Source organism: Tinamus guttatus, unplaced genomic scaffold (genome assembly GCF_059628265.1).
Source record: "Tinamus guttatus ecotype Peru unplaced genomic scaffold, ASM5962826v1 Tinamus_guttatus_pri_ptg000649l, whole genome shotgun sequence".
Taxonomy (NCBI): Eukaryota; Metazoa; Chordata; class Aves; order Tinamiformes; family Tinamidae; genus Tinamus; species Tinamus guttatus.
Window position 1 is genome coordinate 1,993,489 of NW_028289183.1, and position 16,931 is coordinate 2,010,419.

Here is a 16,931-nt window from a genome sequence, read left to right on the forward strand (position 1 = left end):
CCGACGGGGCAGGAAAGCAGCAGTCGCTATCGGTGGAGGACAGCGCCTGGAGGGCAGAAGAGTCTTTGCAACCACTAATCAGGTGCAGTGACCGAATGCAGGGATGGACGAGAGGCCCCTCGCATCCCCTCGCGTGGGCAGGGTCGTTGTTACTGTAGCTCAACTGTGTTCCACTGAGATGAGTGCAATGAAATACAGGATGTAAATACTGGAGCTCTAGAATGTCTAAATGGAAACAAGCGGACAGGGAAAGGGAAGCCGCTCCATGGGCTGTGCTGGTGCATGTGCTGGGTCTAATACCTGCTTTTATTTGTTCCCTGTATTAAGTGGCTAAGTGCAATTGTGTCCACAGGGGGAAAGCTGGTTTGCTGGATATGGGTATTCTGTGCTAGAAGGGGGCAGGCGGCCTGACCCCCTCGAGCTAACCATCACCCAGAAACTCGGTTTAAATCACTGAAACTTCATTCCAGCAGTCCCTCCTTCCCCCTTTTTATTTCCAGTCTCAAGCAACGCCTCAACTAGCTTCGAGACAGACTGTTTTGAATCAATGTTTTGGTTTGGTTTTTTATCGCTCTTTGACAAAAGCACAGAAGGACTGGGGCCTTGGGCTACACTCAGCGCTTCTAGCAGTGCTGTCAAGCAGCAGCTCTTACACCCAGGAACAGGAGGAGTCAAAGTGCTGAGAAAATCAACGTGCAGGAGGAGACCCCCTGCCTATTGCAGGAAGAAAGCTCCAGAGGAGAAAGTGCTGCTGGAATTAAGGAAGGCTATAAAACCCATTAGGGCAAATACAGCTTTGAATATTCTAGCTGTCATAGGCAGATCATTACAGCTGCTGAATTTTCTTCACTGATGACAAGTAAAAAGACACTGGAAGTCAAAAACTCAGTGCATTGAAAAGGCCAAGGCCCTAATCAGGGGCTCGATTCAGCTGTAGAAGCCCTGAAGATGAAATCCAAGCTTGGCCAAAGAACCTGCTATAAACTCTTGGGCTGAGCCTCCTAAGGAGCAGAGCCTCATAGCTCCCTGCAGCAGAAGGGCAAGTTAAGTCCTTTGGATCCTCAAAGGAAGCAGCAGCAGTTTTAAAGTTACGAAATAGGGTGTGGGACAAGGAGAGAATTGTTTCTGCCTCAGACATGTTCTTGCCAGCACTTTAGACACAGCAGGCACAGGGGTATTGCCTAAATCATTTCAATCTGCCCAGGTGCATAGGGGTATTGCCTAAATCATTTAACTCTGCCCAGGTGCTGTAGTGTGTCCTTAGGAAGCAGGTTTCACTGCTTTAGATGCCTACACGTGAATCTCACTGTGACTTGGAGGGAGTCAGAGGAGCTCGAGCGCTTTGTGAAGGACGGCTCTGCTCTCAGTGTTAACGGCAGCACGTTGCCTGCTCCAACACGGAGCCATCCCAGTGTTCTGCCGTGTGGAAACGCATTGCTACCGGCTTTGGACATTAAACCCTGAATGTTACTTGGTGGTAGGTTGAGGTTCCAGCTTCATACCGAACAGCCGTACTGTAAATATGTCTCAAATGCATTTGTTCTGCTGCATGGTCAATAAACTGTTTTCCCTACCTTGCTCTGTGGCTGGCCTTGCTCACGACTGCTGGTGGAGAACAGGGCGGTTACAGGAAATCTAAAACTCAACCCATCGTCTCAAGACCATCCAGACTAACCAACGGGGCATAAGCTGCTTTTTTCTAAATCCCCAGTGATTTAAAAGGTAGGTACAAATTCAGCTCCAGACACTAGAGGCAACGTAACTGAGAGAGGAAGGGTTATGGGGCCATTGCTAAGGAGACTTGCTTTTACAGGGGGAAGGTTGGCTGTTCAACTTCAAAGCAGCAACCTTCATGGATGGTTTTAAAAGTTATGTTTATGCAAGTTAGTATTTAAAAGTTACACTAATTATATTTACAGAAGACAAGAACAAATCACCAAGCAATATGCAAAACAAGATATTTATTCTTAGAAAAGCAGTCAGGTTTATGTACAGTGAACCACCGAGGAAGAGTAAAATAGCATCTTGGTCTCTTCAAGATCCTTCCAATGTGCCTTCCTTGACGATGACTCGTGCAAGATTCCGTGCCAGAGCAAGTCTCAGCATTTCCACTTTCATAGTCTCAACATCATCATCCTAAAGATAAGCAGAGCGTGAGGTAGACTATTACACCAGTAACAGCCTGATAAGTTCTGTTACTCCCTGGGACGTCCTGATGAGGGTAAAATGTTTCCTGTGCTTTAATCACCCCAAGAAAGATCCACCAGCTCCTCCTTTCTTGCAGCTGCAGCAGTTTGCACGGGTAGCCCATGGCTCCTGGCTTGTGCCTGGAACATTGGATCGCTTGGGCTGTTAGGTGGACAGCACCTCAGCTTTCCCGAGCTTATTTAATCATGCAATTATTTTCCCTGAAAAGCATCCTAGTACAATGCTATGCAGTGGCAGAGTGAAAAGCAGAAGCAATCTTCTACGGCACTGCTTTTGTGTGTGCTTAACAACCTTCGCTGATTCCTCATTTGGACAACCTTTAAAATAGCCTCAATGCCTCATGCTCTCCTTTTTCTGCCTCAGCCCAGGGATAGAAAGTTCAGGCTTGCTTCCCTGACCCCAGAGAGCCCCACTGAGTCACTATTAGGTTGCCCTTGAAAGAGGTAGTACCTGGAATTTCTGCTTATCTGACTTCCCTGCTGTCAAATCTTCCAGACATCTCATCAATTCGTAAGTCTGCTCTGCTGAAAATATGACCTGTGGAAATTAAAAGTATTTACTGAAATCATTGAGTTTAAGGACATCACATGGTATAGGAAGATTACTGAGAGGAGGAGAAATTGCTGGCACAGATCCATCCTGATGGTAGGATCCTAGGATAATTCAGGTTGAAAGGGACCTAAGGAGGTCCAGGCTCCTGTGCGGAGCAGGGTCAGCTCTGAGGTCAGAGCAGGTTTCCCTGGGCTTTATCCAGTCTTATGGTTATAGCTCCTGAACTGCCATTTTCTTGATGGATCTTAAAAGTTTAGCACCAGAACAGTTTCCAAACTAAGCACAGAAGGAACTGGATGCAGCACGCTTAAATTATGAGCATACACGTATTCTACCCCTATTTTCTGAAAAGAGGGCTCTGAATCAACAGCTGATTACCCCATCCTGGATCAAATTGGAATCTCATAGTAGATGGGTCCTTTGTGCTCCCCCTGACAGGACTTTTGGAGAACTGAACTCTCAGAAACAGAGCTCCTGCCCTAGGAAGTGCAAGCCTTGGGATGAAGGGGTCACCCCTTGGAGACACCTTGTCAGGCAGAAAGGGGGTGACGATGGTGATGATCCTTGTCCCTTTTGGCCAGCGTGCTCACCTCTTTCTGCTCCAGCAGGGGAAGAGCATCTGTCAGCAGGGTCATCCAGAAGGAGCAAGGCGCAATATGGCAGTCATCAACATCAGAAGCAACTTGGCAGCTTCAGAGAACCTCTTCTCGCCGTAGAGCCGGTGGAATTCTCGGTACTTGCCTGCGCACGGGGTGTTGGGGAAGGGTTAGAGTCACGTTAGTGTCACAACAGCACGAGCCCGGGTTACAGGATGTTCTGAGGGTTAGTTTGCTCTCATGAAGCCTTTGGTAGAATGACCCTCCATTGAAATGAACCTTCAAAGCAGATGGGACTGGGTGAGTAGGAAGGCTCCACTCTTGGGAATCTTTTGCATCAGAAGGGTTAAAGGAAGGTTAGGAGAGAGGGTGGCCAAAAGGCAGCAGAAGGGCTGCTCCTGGTCCTAGCAAGCTTTCCTGCTTGAAGCAGCCTGCAGCGAACTGCAAGTGTTCTGTGTGTGCTGAGGGTCTCCAGGGTGACCCCCTGCATGAGTGGCTTAGAGAGACTGCTGGTGTTCCCAAAAAACAGGAGAGGAGCAGGGAATGAATGTTCTTCTTGATACTTCAGGCTTCGTAGTCATCCTGAGTGTTTATATGGAAACTGAGATCGTTGTTGACACAGAAAATACTGCTTTTGCTATGAATCACTAAGATCAATATCCACTACGTGAGAACTGGCTGAGGATGAAAGTGGTTTGTTTTTTAGTCTGTGGTTTTGTTTATATCCACTGAACTGTCAAAATAGCTGGAAGTAAAGATTCGTATTCAGATTCCTCTCTGATTAATGCCTGAGCTCAAGACAGAGACATCTGCAAGATGTCTAGCAAAAGCATTACCTCATGTTCTAAAACCTCCAATTAAAAGCGAGCCTTCCAAGAATTACTCTAACAAGCAAGAAGGGAGGTCACTTTGAAATAATCATAATCACAATTAAACTAACTCTGTGGGGCTCATGCAAGAGTTGCTGGGTGCCACTGCACATACTGTGTTAGAGGGAATATCAAATTCCAAAAGCTACAGTTATTCTAGATTTAATTTGGATAGTTTTAACTGAAGGAAATAGGAGTTCTAGTTCTGTAAGCCTGGACCAAAAGGGAACATATCAGACTTTGGGATTACCTTCATCCCAATTGCCAACAGTTATTTTATACTGTCACTAGATTTTGGGCCAAGTGTTTGGGCTTGCTAAGTGCCACGGCTCCAGGGCAAGGAGCACTTCACCTCTGCTTCCTGCCTCGATCCATTCATCATCGCAGGCTACGAGCAGTTGCAGACAGATGGGCAGGTTACCCCTGCCTGCGCTCGGGCCAGCCAGGAGAAGGAAGCTGTGGTACGGAAAGGGAACGCGACGGAGCCTTCCCTGCTACACAGGGCAAGGGCTGGAGCGAGAGAGGAGGAGGAGGGACGTTGTGTTCGAGGGAGCTTGAAACGGGCGTGCGGAACCAACAGCAACGGTGCAGACGCACCGGCTCCCTCAGGCTCCCCAAAATTACCTAATTATCAAAATTACATAAACTAGTAGTCTACCCAGGGACAACCACCCCACGTCTTCCAGATTTGCTCACTAATGGTTCAAAGGACGTGTTGTAGGCAGTGATAGAGACTGAGGGAAGCACGTGAATGAATTCAGCCCTGTCCTGCTCAGAGCAGCACAGGCAGAGGCCTTCTGTGAGCACAACTGGAAATGCAGGCTGGACAGCAAGCTGCATCCCAGTCACTTCCAGCCATTTGCCTTCCCCTCGTCATCTGTAGCCAGATGGAAGAAGAGGCAAGTCCAAATAATTGGTTATAGTCAGCAATGCTCTAAAAGTCAGCAAGGAAAACCAGGCAATTCTCACCAAGAAATGTCAGACGGTCACTAAGCAGCATGGATGGTCCCAAATTATCAATGAGGTCTAAGTCAGAGAAGGATCCCTTTTCACAGTAATCCTTGAGGAATCTAAGGAAAAGGTAAAACACAACAAAAACTTAAAGGGGGGAGTATCTTTGCACACTTATTTTGTAATTGCCCAATCCTTTCTCAGAAAACTACACTATAGAACTGAGTTCCCTCTTAATCAACCACCTCCAATGGCTTCAGAAGACATCAGAACATTTCCTAGGAGTGGCCAAGGAGCTGGTGTAACTTGTACCCAACATAATTTACTGCATTCTGTGGTGACTGAGATTTTTTCTGCACAGGAAAAAGTAAAAAGGAGCAGCCCAGGAAGCTGAGGCTGGGGGATGCCTCCCACAGCACAACAAAAACTCTGTTTTTCTGTTGTGTAAAACAGCTGGTAAGCAGCAGGAGGAATAAAGCCCTAAAGCTTTTGTCTGTCTGCTTGAGCCTTCATTATGCTGCTGTTTTCAGCATCTGCTTCCTGTGATGGTTTTGTTTCACCTTCTGTTGAAGGAAATATGATGGCTTTTATTCCCTTAAAGGGAGAAAAAAAAAATCCAAACCACCAGCAATAGCTCAATAATTTCTTTTCGCTATTGAAGACTGAGCATTACCTGGCCTTCTAATCAGACTACAGCTTCAAAATTACAGACTGACTATGCAAACCTGCCTATTTCTAATTAGAAAAAAATACAAGACACAGATTGTTAAGAGATTTAAAAAGAAAAAAAAAAGAGAGAGAGAGATTTTGGAAAATGCCCATATCTTTTTACCTAGGTCTAAACTAAACATTAGCTGCTTCTATTTGCTAACAACCTTCCCATCCCTTCAAGGTCAAATATTGTGAGAAGTTTATCCAAAACCAGGGAGGCACTCAGTGAAACTTTACTGTGTTACACAGATCTTAATTCTGCTTTAATGCTTTTTTTGCAGAAATGCTGCCTGAAATGCTGGCCTTAAACATTAGCTCCCACTGACTTGTTTGGGGACTGTATGGTAAACTGGATTGGCTAAAAATAAGCTACTGAATAAAACATGGAAATACTGAATAAAACATGGGATTATCTTTCACCCCCATTAAGTTTCCTAGTTCACTGTGCAATCCATCATGCACAAAGTAAAGCCCCTGCCAAAAGAAATGTTTATCTAATAATCCAGTGCTCTTAAGTCCTGCTTTGATAAAGTCAACTTGTTTCACCTCTGCATCTAACAGAGTGAAAAGGGGTAGAAAAAATGGTTAAGCTATTGCAGAGGAAAGTACCAAGCAATGTTATTTTCTACTCCAGAAGCACATGCTTGGGTGTGAGGGAAAGACAGTCCCAATCTGCCTGCAGGACCTTTTCAGGATGTCCCACTGCAGCAGCAGCATCTGAGAGCTTGACTCAGACTCACCTGTCTGATATTAGTGTGGCAAAAGCTGCATCCTTAGCCCTGATGCTCCAAGACAGGGCAGAGCCCAAGCGGTTGTTCCGCAGCGCTTTCATGGCCATGATTTTACAGATGCTCCGAACTTCAGCCATAGACACAGGAGAAGAGGGGAAAGAGAATCAGTTTCATCGTTTCAGTTATATTACTATAAAGAAAGAGATTGGATTCAAGAAGCAATCACCCTGTTCGTGCATCTGCCTCTGCTCGCAGATCCTCAGCACTTTGAGGGCCTTCTGTTCCGTGTTGAGGGGTATCCGCTCGATGTGCAGCTCCAAATAAACCCTGCCGAATTCCGGACAGTGGTCAAAGTAATCGACCCCCAGCTGCCACAGGCTGACAGAGAGAAGAAAAGTCAGGCATTCCAGCCACACGAATCTTCAATAAGCACAACTTTACTGGCACAAGGAAACTTTAGTCTGTATTAGTAAGAGTTAGCTCTGATTTACTTAGAATTCAGATTCAAAATAGCTTTTGGTTTGTATGAAGAAGTATCAGTTGCCTATTTTAGAAAGTCTGGCATATCTGCATCTCAGCAGTACTATATTTGATCTGTGGTACAAGTTACTTTGTACCTTGATAGGTTTTATAGATATTTTTTGTCTTAAATTTAGGAAAAAAAACATGGGAGTGTTGTACAACTCCTTCTGGATACACCTTTGATGACATCCTAACAGCCACTCCACTGAGTTTTGCCTTTTTACTTTAGCATGAAGTTATTTGCTTTGGCTGCCTTGGTGTTAGTCTAGCCTCTGAGCACAGGAGAGTTTCTACCTGTGATGGGAGAAGAGTCCTGAGGCATATTCCAGTAGAAGGAATTCACGCATATTTGAACCAAAACTGAAAAACAAAAAGCAAAACCCACAAGGATTATTATCTGCACCTGCTGAATTATTTGAAAAATGCTTTTAATTAATGTAGCCTATATTCTCATGGGCTATCTTAATAAGCTTCCCACCTCAGGCCTAAGCATGTAGGGCAGCTTTCTCCTTGGGAAGGCCTGCCAATTATTTGCAGCACTTAGCAAATATAATCTACAGGAAGCAGCAAGTGCTTTAAGCAACTGCAACATCAAGGGTCTTCAGAAAATAACATTCAATTGATCAAATTTAAAATGAAAAAAAAGAGTAAGAAAACTCTTTTAGAGAAGTTTTTCACTATACCAAATAATCACAAACATTTAGGCCCTTGGTTCTATTTCAGCTAAAATTACATATTAATAAAGCTAACTTTGCACTGAGGCACTGTTGAAATATCATTTGAATTTGAATTCATCAGGTCAACAACTGCCTCTGCTTCTCAGAGCACCTGGACTGCTTGTACCTTTGTGGGCACATGCAGCACCTTTATTTTCCACCTTCTGCAGATGTCCCACATGCCCATTTTCAGCCAAAATCCACTGCTGAATTATTCTTGTTTCTGTGTGTCTAAATAACGAATGTAAATAAATACTTACTAGAGATTGTGAGACTGCAGGAGTTTACAGTGATCCAGTAGGTCAGTCAGATGAGCCACAAACCACCAGTTGCTCAGGGCAATGCTAAGTTTGAAGTAAACAAAAAGTTAAGCTTACAACTGCCAAGGAATACGTCAGATTTTCCACAGGTATTTTTTTACTGTCACAGAAGCTATATTACTGTATAAAGGTGTGTTGCAATGTCTCAGACCTAAGAGAATACTTTTAATTCCTGCCTGCTTCACATCTTGTTGAGTTCTTTAAAAGGATAAATCAGTAACCTATGCCCATCCTCTCTACCCTAAATACACTGTGGTTTAAGTGACTTCTGGACTGAACTCACAGAGAAGAAATACCATAAAATTAGGAAGTCAAAAACCTTAAAACTCAACCTGCATTCCTTGATCACTTGATGTATCTCAAATTCAAAGGCTGCCATTAAAATGATGTCTAGAGGCTCGGCGCTGCTTTCTCCACGCAGGAACAGGTCCATGCTGGACTGTGGAGGAAGATAACAAGACATGATAAATGAAAAAAGGCTTGAGACAATGTAACAGAAGACATTTGTTTGGCTGTAATAGCCTCATTTAGGTTATTTTGTTGGGAATAAAATGTCTTAAAGACAGGAACACATTAACAGAAAAGATATAAAGGAATTTGGGAAAACAACTAGCAGAAACAAGACTGATAACTCTGGATGGTCAGTAGATTCAGTACTCAACAATTTGCTGACAGTATCAGTCTCCCAGTCCACTTCCAAATTCTAAGAAAAATCTCATGGGTACACAGTAAAATGGCATTCCTCCCAAAGCTGTTCTACATACACTAGCTCTTGTGCATTAAACCAGGGCGGGGGGATATATAAACAGTTTTATTTCATGCCTGTGCATAGAAATGCAGTTCCATTGGCTTCACAGTGGGATGGGAGTAGAGCAGTCGGGTAACCAGAAAGTGGTACCAGGTAGTCAGGAGTTCCTTTTTCTCCAGTATGGCATTCTCGTCGCCCAGCAGGACCTGGGGGAGAAAAACAGGAGAATAACTCTGCAAACATGGCAATGTAAGTAGCTTCTTCAGCTCTTCATTAATTCCATTTTGCAAAGTTCATAATGTAACCAAAACTAAACAGCAAAGGACAGAGTTTCTTCTCAGAGCTGAATTCCTTAACCAGCACTATGACCTGGTATAGGAAGAGCAAATACTCTGCCCGGGCTTGCAAAGTCTGTGAGAAAGACAAACCATGCCCTGAAATCTTCTGCTTTAGTGTCTAGCATATCAAAAGTACTTATGAGCACACAGGACTCCTGAAGTACAAAAGGGTGACCTCAGTACTTCTCCAGAGTCTCCTTTCCTGTCAGCCAAAACGCACCTTGCAGATGGATTCCATGTGGGAATTGGAAGCAAAAGTTCCATCCTGTAGATATCGCTGACATTCTTCATGCCAGTGCTGCCACTTCAGCTCCATCTCGGTCAGTGTCTGCATGTTGCCAAGCTGAACACAAGATGTGTGCAAGTCAAATTCCAGTGACCACTTGGGCTCAACTCACACAGCTGTTCATTGTAAAAAGCTAAAAACTGCGCTGCCACCAGGATTTGTCACATTGTTTTCCAGCTGCCTTTCAAATGTTTTCCTTTACCCATCATAAGGCAAAGTGACAGACTGTAGAAGAACCCAGAAATCAACCACCATGGTACAACTGCAGTTTCTCAGCTTAAGAAGATCTCTGCAACAGAGAAACTCTGTTGGTAAAGTCTTCAAAGAATATTCCCTGCCATACTCTGAAAAAGTTTTCAACAGGAACGATTTCAGACACATGGACAACGTATCCTGCTGTAAAAATGATCTTTCTGGGTATGTTAGTTTTTCACCTAACAGTTCTTTCCTGCGTAGCTGGGTCTTTTGAGCAATTCAAGAATGCAAATGCTACTCCTGAGAGGAGTAATGATTGAGATAGTTTAGCAGTCAACATGCTGTGATTTTATAGGAGCCACTGTGGCAATGAAACAGACTGGCCTAACAGTGTCCTCCCTACAGAACTACCCAAAAACTGCTTTGGACGTACGCTGGGCACAGGCATCTTCTTCATCAAGTCATCCAAGACTCTGCACATGTTCGTTGATGCGGGATTAGCACTGGCTTCCTTAGAGAGCAAGTGCCGCGCTTCATCCATTCGGCCTTGCAGCACAAAGACATCCACCTGCAAAAGCCACCTGGGTGTGAGCAGTGCAGTGTATGAGCAACGAAATACCCCGGTGCAGCGTCAGAAGGGAAGTTTAACTTATGGTTTAGTCAAGTTAAGTGGAGTCAAAATGCTTAAACTTTACGCTCTGTTAATTCAAGTCTACAGAGGAAGTCTTGGCCTCTATGGATCTGAAATTAAACGATGTTAGAAATGAGGAGCAGTAACATCTTCACCATGTTTTCATCTTAAAACTATATGATCAGATAGTAGCAGTATCTTATACATCAATTTGAGATGTAGGATCACTATCAAGTGTGGAAGAGAAAGGCAAAGAAGGAAAAGGTTATTTCCCTTCCTATAAAAAACTTACACATGACTATACTCACCACATTCCAAAAGAGCTCATGTTTTGATGGATTTTCACTGCTCAGAACTTCCCGGACCATGTTGTTCACATCACAGACATGAAGTCGAACCCAGTCAAGTAGGCGAATCAGGAGGGGACCAGCTTTATGCAGAGAAAACATCATTCTATTATTTCCCAATTATGTTGCTTTTTATTTTATTCAATTTCAACCTTAATAGTTTGACAACCATTAGATGAGGCTTACTAATCAGATTTCTATCTGCATACTTTTATTACAAAGGGACAGAGATCTTTAAGTAGCTATGGAAGCGCCAGATGGCTGACAAAATTACATGTTGCAAATTTTAGATAGAGGAGGAAGACTCAGGCTATAATAGCTTGATGTTGAAGGACACTTATCTAAGAAATCTCAACTTTAGGACATAACAGGTAAGTGACTCGGATCATGTATCTTCCTAATACCAAAAGGCACATAGAGGGTTTTCCTTCATTTCATCCTCTCATGAACAGAATAGGAGGCAGTAGGCAAAGTGGCACCAGCTAAGTAACTTTTCTTCAGATTAATAACTGAACCTCTCTTCTGAAATCTGGGACTGAGCAGACAGCACATTTGTTCGCCTGCTCTGATCACTTCCTTTTTAAAATGCTGGTATAAGCAAAGTGAATTCAAGGGCAGCATCCTAAAGGTAAAGAAGCTTGATGCCAGCTGATGTTAGCTGGCATCAACTGACATGAGCTGATATTTTTATGCTTAAAAGTAAAATAAATTGACAGCAAACACTGATATTGCTGTACTCCATTATCCTTCTGCAAAAAAAGTCAATTTATAGTGTATTATATAAGAGGGAGAAAAATAGAAGCCCTTTAATTTTAACATCAGGATAGCTCTCTCCTCACCTACAGCTGCTTCAACAAACAGAATCTCACACAAGTTCCAGATCAGCTCCATCGCAGAAAGAATAGAAACCTGAAAAAAAAAGCAGACACACATCTCAGATTTAGTAATTATTACAATATGCAATATTTTTAACTGCAAAAATTGCTCAGTTAAGCTTGGCTCTTCTAGACAAGAGATACCCTACTGACATTTTAGGGATCTAAATTAGAAGACAGAATTAGGCCACAACTTCTCTACACATTCACCTTAGAAAATATTACAGCTCTTTTTGTATTCAAATGTAGTAACAATCTGTCATGAGTGGGAGATAAAAATGGTGCAGGAACTGTTATTTTCCGGCTCTTTGCACTCCGAAGACTTAACATTACAAACAACATTTTTTTTGTTTTATAAAAATAATTTTCATCTGCATTTGAGACTGAAAAGAAAGACCAGTTAAGCAACATCACTGCTACTAACAGGACAATACTTCTTGAAAACTGTTCTTTCACTAACAGTGTCCTAGCACCTGAAAGGTCTCTGCAACTTCTAGAGCTTGCTACAAAGGTCAAATGTTGATAAGAAGTTGAGCATGTGACAAGTGAAGCCTCAGCCAGGTAAGTACTGGCCCACAGCTGGATTTTTCGGATGATAATAAAACATCACACCTGTAAAACTGAATACACATTTAAGACACGACAGCATTTCCAGATGTTGGACATCTTTTTACTATTAAAGAAACACAGGTACTAACTACTATGCATTTATTTTTGATAGTGCACTATATTCAATGCACTAAGCCAGATTTACAGCTGAAAGACATTACTGCTACAGTGATGGCTTTGACAAATTTGCTAGGCAATGGTTTGTGTTCAGCTGAGGCTACGCAGACATGAACTGCAGGTTACCTGAGTACTGTACTGGTTGTGCAGGGCAGGGTCCCAAGCTGAAACTGAGGGAAAAATAAAGAAGGTCAAAACCCAACCTCCCCTAACTGCTTTCACAACCCCTTACTGGTAAGCATAGACTTTGATGGGTGCATACATGACCATTATTCGTATTTTTACTAAACTGATATGTCAACAGAGCAAGGGGGGAAAGGAGGAGAAAAAAACTCTCACTTTTTTGGGGGGCAGCAAGCTCCTAATTTGGTCTATTTCCCATAAAACTGCAACCACAAAAATGAAAAGCAATTCCCTCCCAATCAGTTAAAACATAGTGCAAAAAACATTCAGACTTATAGACCGAATTGGAAATCTCAGGAATGGAAATGCAGTCTTGATAATTACTGAAATCAATGCACACTTTTTTATAGCAGTATCAACTTACAGTCGCAACCAAGCAAACTTACCAGCCGCCTGGTGCATGTCTTCCATGCAGGCTCTTATGACCGAGCGGTAGTTTTTACTCACTTGAACCAATCTGCCAAGCATAAAAAAAAAAAGACCATTTTTAGGAAGAGCCCTTTGAGTTTTAGGTCTCTGACTGTTTCCTCCTACAGTCTTGCAGGCATTAGATTCTTCCTCATACTTGGGTAAATCCAGTGGAAGTCAGCAAGACTGAACACGCTACTGTGGACATTCTATAGATGGGTGAAGGGCTTGTGCAGTGGAGGCTTGAAGCCAGACTTTAAAAGAATATCCCTAAACGGCCACTTCTACTGCACTATTGATGGTTAGCAGTAGTTCTAAGTACAGAGCGGCTCTAGGTTAGAGCTGCTGGTTCATAGTCGCCGTCTGCTCTGTTGGGAGGGTGAACAGAATAGCAGTGACAGCTATTCCAGACACGACTCCGGACCTCTGCGCCCGCGGTGCACTCACTGCGCCTTCCTGGATTTCCCGGTCAGCTCCTCCTCGCTCCTCTGCAGGCCGATGAAGATGCCGTGCGACTCGTTGAAGAGCTTGCGCAAGGTCTGCACGTACACGTCCTGGTCCTTGCGCACCACGAAGACGCTGGACGAGCTCGGCCGCTTCTCGCCAGCCCCTGTGAGGAACCGCGCTGGAGTTGGGGCGCTGCCGGCAATGGTCGCCCAACGGTCACCCAATTGGTTCCCCAGTGCTCACCCAGTGGCTCCCCAAAGGTTGCCCAATGGTTTACCGATGCTCACCCAATGGTTCCCCCATGGCTGCCTAGTGGTTCTCCAATGGTCGCCCAACAGTGCCCCCATGGTTGCCCAATGGTCGCCCAATGGTTCCCCAATGGTTCCCCAATGGTCGCCCAACAGTGCCCCCATGGTTGCCCAATGGTTCCCCAATGCTCGCCCAATGGTTCCCCAATGGTTTCCTCGTGGTCACCCAATGGTGCCCCCATGGTTGCCCAATGACTCTCTGACGGTCGCCCAGGGCAGCGCGTGCCGGCACCCACCTCTGCCGCCGAAGAGCGTCTCGCACACGAGCATCTCCGCGGGGCCCCACTCGAAGCAGAGCTGCCTGGCGGCCGAGTCCACGCCCGGCACCACCTGCAGGGCACAGCGGCTGCCTGAGAGGCGCCCGGAGCGCGCCCGAACCGCCCGGCCCGAACCGAACCGAACCGCCCGCGCCGGCCCCGCCCTTCCCGCGCCCGCCCGCACCATGAGCGGCGGCTCCGCGTCCGGCTCCTCCATGGCCGCGGCCGCGCTCGCCTCCCGCGCGGCGCGCAGGGCCCCGCGGGGCTGCCCGCGCCGCCGCCTGCGCCGCCCGCCCGCCTCCTTCCCCCGCTCCCTCCCCGCGCCCCGCCGCGGCGCCGCCCGCCCGCGCCGCCCCCGGGGGAAGGAGCCCGGCGGCTCCGCCGAGCTGCGGGGCAGGCGCTGCCGCGCGCCCCGGAAGCCGCGCGAGGCCCCGCGATGGCGGCGGCGGCGGGCGCGGCCTCCGCGCGCCCGGGGCCGCCCGGGTCTCGCTCCGAGGCTCCGCAGCGCCTCGGTGCCGCCGAGGGCAACGTTGTTTCCGTCTTTGTTCGTTCGCCTTGAAATGGGCAGTTTCTGTTATTCCTCTACTCACTTTAAATGATGAAGACTTGAGGATATTGGTACTGGAATGATCATAATCGTGCTGTGCTGCATGTGTTTCTTTGATCTCTTTCTACTTTTGCATTAAATTAATGACGGAGTAATACTCATTTTTGAGTGAACTAGAGTTGTTTTTTGTAGTCTTACACTTGCTGGTGTGAAGTAGCACATGCCTTCTTGCAGTTACATTAATATCTAAAATATCTTAATGCCTTAAAATCTCCCTGTCAAATGGGATGTATCTGCTGGAGACCCATGTTCCCTACCCAGGTTTCTTCAAAAGAAGGTGGAAAATTAAGCCCAAGATCTAGATTGAGTGTATTTCTTCCTTCCAAATTTGCCGTATAAAAATAAAATCCGGATGCGGAAACATTTATGAAATGGCACATGATTTTTTTTTTTTGCCAGAGATGGAATTTCTCTGGAATTCTCCCTGTGATGCTTCCCCATTCACATCTTGCCTTAGAGAGGAGGAGCTCCGGGAGACAAAGAGCGTCGCCTTTGCCCCCTCGCAGCGCCGCGGCCCGCGGGCCTCGCTCCTTTGTGGTTCTCAGCGTGGCTGCTCCCGCGCCGCCCGCTCCAGCGCCGCTGTCTGGCCTCTCACCTTGGCATTTCTGATCCCTCTGTTTATTGTTAGCTCAACTGGAGCTGCGGGATAACGCGAATTCCCCCCGTTGCTGTGTAGAAAGAAAATCCGTCTAAATATGAGGTTTGCAAAAAGCCTGTTCTGTGATTGGGAATAGGCAACTGGCGGCAAGGCAGAATAGGGTGGTGCAGCTGAAGCAGATTTTCACAGATTTCTAGTTTATTTTATTATTATTATTATTTTTATGTATAATTTCTGCAATAGTACTGAAACCCCATATGTTTTCATAAAATCAAGCTTATTTTCACATCTCGTTTGAACCAGGCTGGTTCCTTTTGCAATGCTGGCCTTAACACACGTTCACATGAATGCTGTTCCCACAATCGGTTGTGATGCTGCTCAGTAGTCCTTGGCCAGCTTCATCCTTCCACTTCCAAGCTGCTCCCAAAGGAATCCACCTGGACCTGTAGCATGAGATCTCTGAAAAGGGATGTGGAAGGAGTGGGAGAGCGCAGGAAAACGACACCATCGAGCAACATCAGTCTTGTGCCGCCCTTCCTCACAGCAGTTGCTCTCTGGTTGTTGCATCATTTCTATAAATAGAATTTAAGATGCTTCGGGAAATGACACTTTTCTTTTGTTCTGTCGTCTACCCAATAAATGTTGAGTCTTGCTTAAACAAGATGTGTACAAAAAAGAAGAGTAGAAGGGGTTTAAAAATGCTTTTTTTTTTCTTCTTCTGTATAGCCCTGCTTTCCAGGAGTGATAATGGACTTTAGGAGGTAGAAATGGTATTGCCCATTGCTCGTGAAAGCTAAAATAAAAGGTGGAGGGAGATTGTAGAGACTGATACACTACCAGACTGCGCAAGGAGAATTTCCAAAGGATCCCACGGTGCCATGGCTGCTTCTTGCCTACTAGTAGCTGTAATGCATACAAAAATGAAAATGTGTAACTAAATGCAGAGAGGCCGAATGGGATACATTGACTAGAGCCATCTTTTAATGATAAATTAAGGAAATCTACTCAGGTAGGAGTGGAAAGAGCAGTTCAAAGTATTGGTGTGAACCACAATTACAATTTGAAACAGTGTCTCAGTTTTCTTTCCTTTTTAGTTCAGACTAATTTCTTGCAGTGTGTGTTCGTTTTTTTTTTTTTTTTCCCAGCCCAATCTCTTGTCCTATGTTAGGGCACAGACCGGACAGCGCCCTGCATTTTTTTCTAAAATCTTGTCCATCTTTGGTTTAATTAAATATTATAAACGGAATCATAAGGACTCTTGTGAAGGAATAAAATACTAAAACTAAAAAGTTATTTAAAAATGTAGATAAAATTTGATTTTTTTCAGAATATTCTTTTTTTTTTTTCAGAAGCAAGGGAAAAGATTTTACAATTTATGGGTGCCTACTCTACACGGAGACAGTAGGACATTTCACTGCCTGTGTTTCCTGGAAAGAAAGCACAGCTTTTGGAAAGACAGCACAACTCAGTGGGCCACCTACAACCGTACATAACGGAATGGTTACGTGGGCCACCTCCAGTGCTGCAGGTAGGGTTGCGGCTGTACTTCTTACTGTGGACTCAGGTAAACGTATAGATTCACCTTCCCATCCTCAATGGTTGTCATTCTTCTTTGGTTTCCAGACAACAATATCAAAACCAAGAACTCCCAGCGTCACAGCTCTTAGAAGGGACAGGCTGCAATGTGAACCAATGTGAGAAAGGCCGAGAAAGGGGACCTGCTGTGCCAAAGTGGGACAGTCTGAAGTCTATTTCACCCGCATGCTTTGCTTCTCTTGAGTCGATATTTCACTACTTCAGT

The 16,931-nt window shown here is 45.0% G+C and overlaps 1 protein-coding gene and 1 long non-coding RNA gene across 2 annotated transcripts; one reads left to right on the plus strand and one right to left on the minus strand.

Annotated features, from left to right (window-relative positions):
• Positions 1 to 1,946: 1,946 nt before the first annotated feature.
• Positions 1,947 to 14,151, minus strand: NUP85 (nucleoporin 85). Its single transcript, XM_088536018.1, is given in 20 exon segments — positions 1,947 to 2,136; positions 2,659 to 2,745; positions 3,351 to 3,421; positions 3,424 to 3,501; positions 5,195 to 5,295; positions 6,628 to 6,745; positions 6,845 to 6,996; positions 7,435 to 7,500; positions 8,117 to 8,200; positions 8,509 to 8,615; positions 8,999 to 9,130; positions 9,483 to 9,605; positions 10,177 to 10,311; positions 10,683 to 10,804; positions 11,561 to 11,630; positions 12,449 to 12,492; positions 12,892 to 12,962; positions 13,361 to 13,523; positions 13,905 to 13,998; positions 14,110 to 14,151. Coding segments are annotated over 20 exon segments (1,953 nt in total). The 5' UTR covers positions 14,143 to 14,151; the 3' UTR covers positions 1,947 to 2,034.
• On the plus strand, positions 2,600 to 3,502 carry LOC148592044 (uncharacterized). The gene is made up of 2 exons (XR_015913968.1): positions 2,600 to 2,718; positions 3,366 to 3,502. It is a non-coding gene; the product is annotated as an uncharacterized LOC148592044 (long non-coding RNA).
• Positions 14,152 to 16,931: the final 2,780 nt, after the last annotated feature.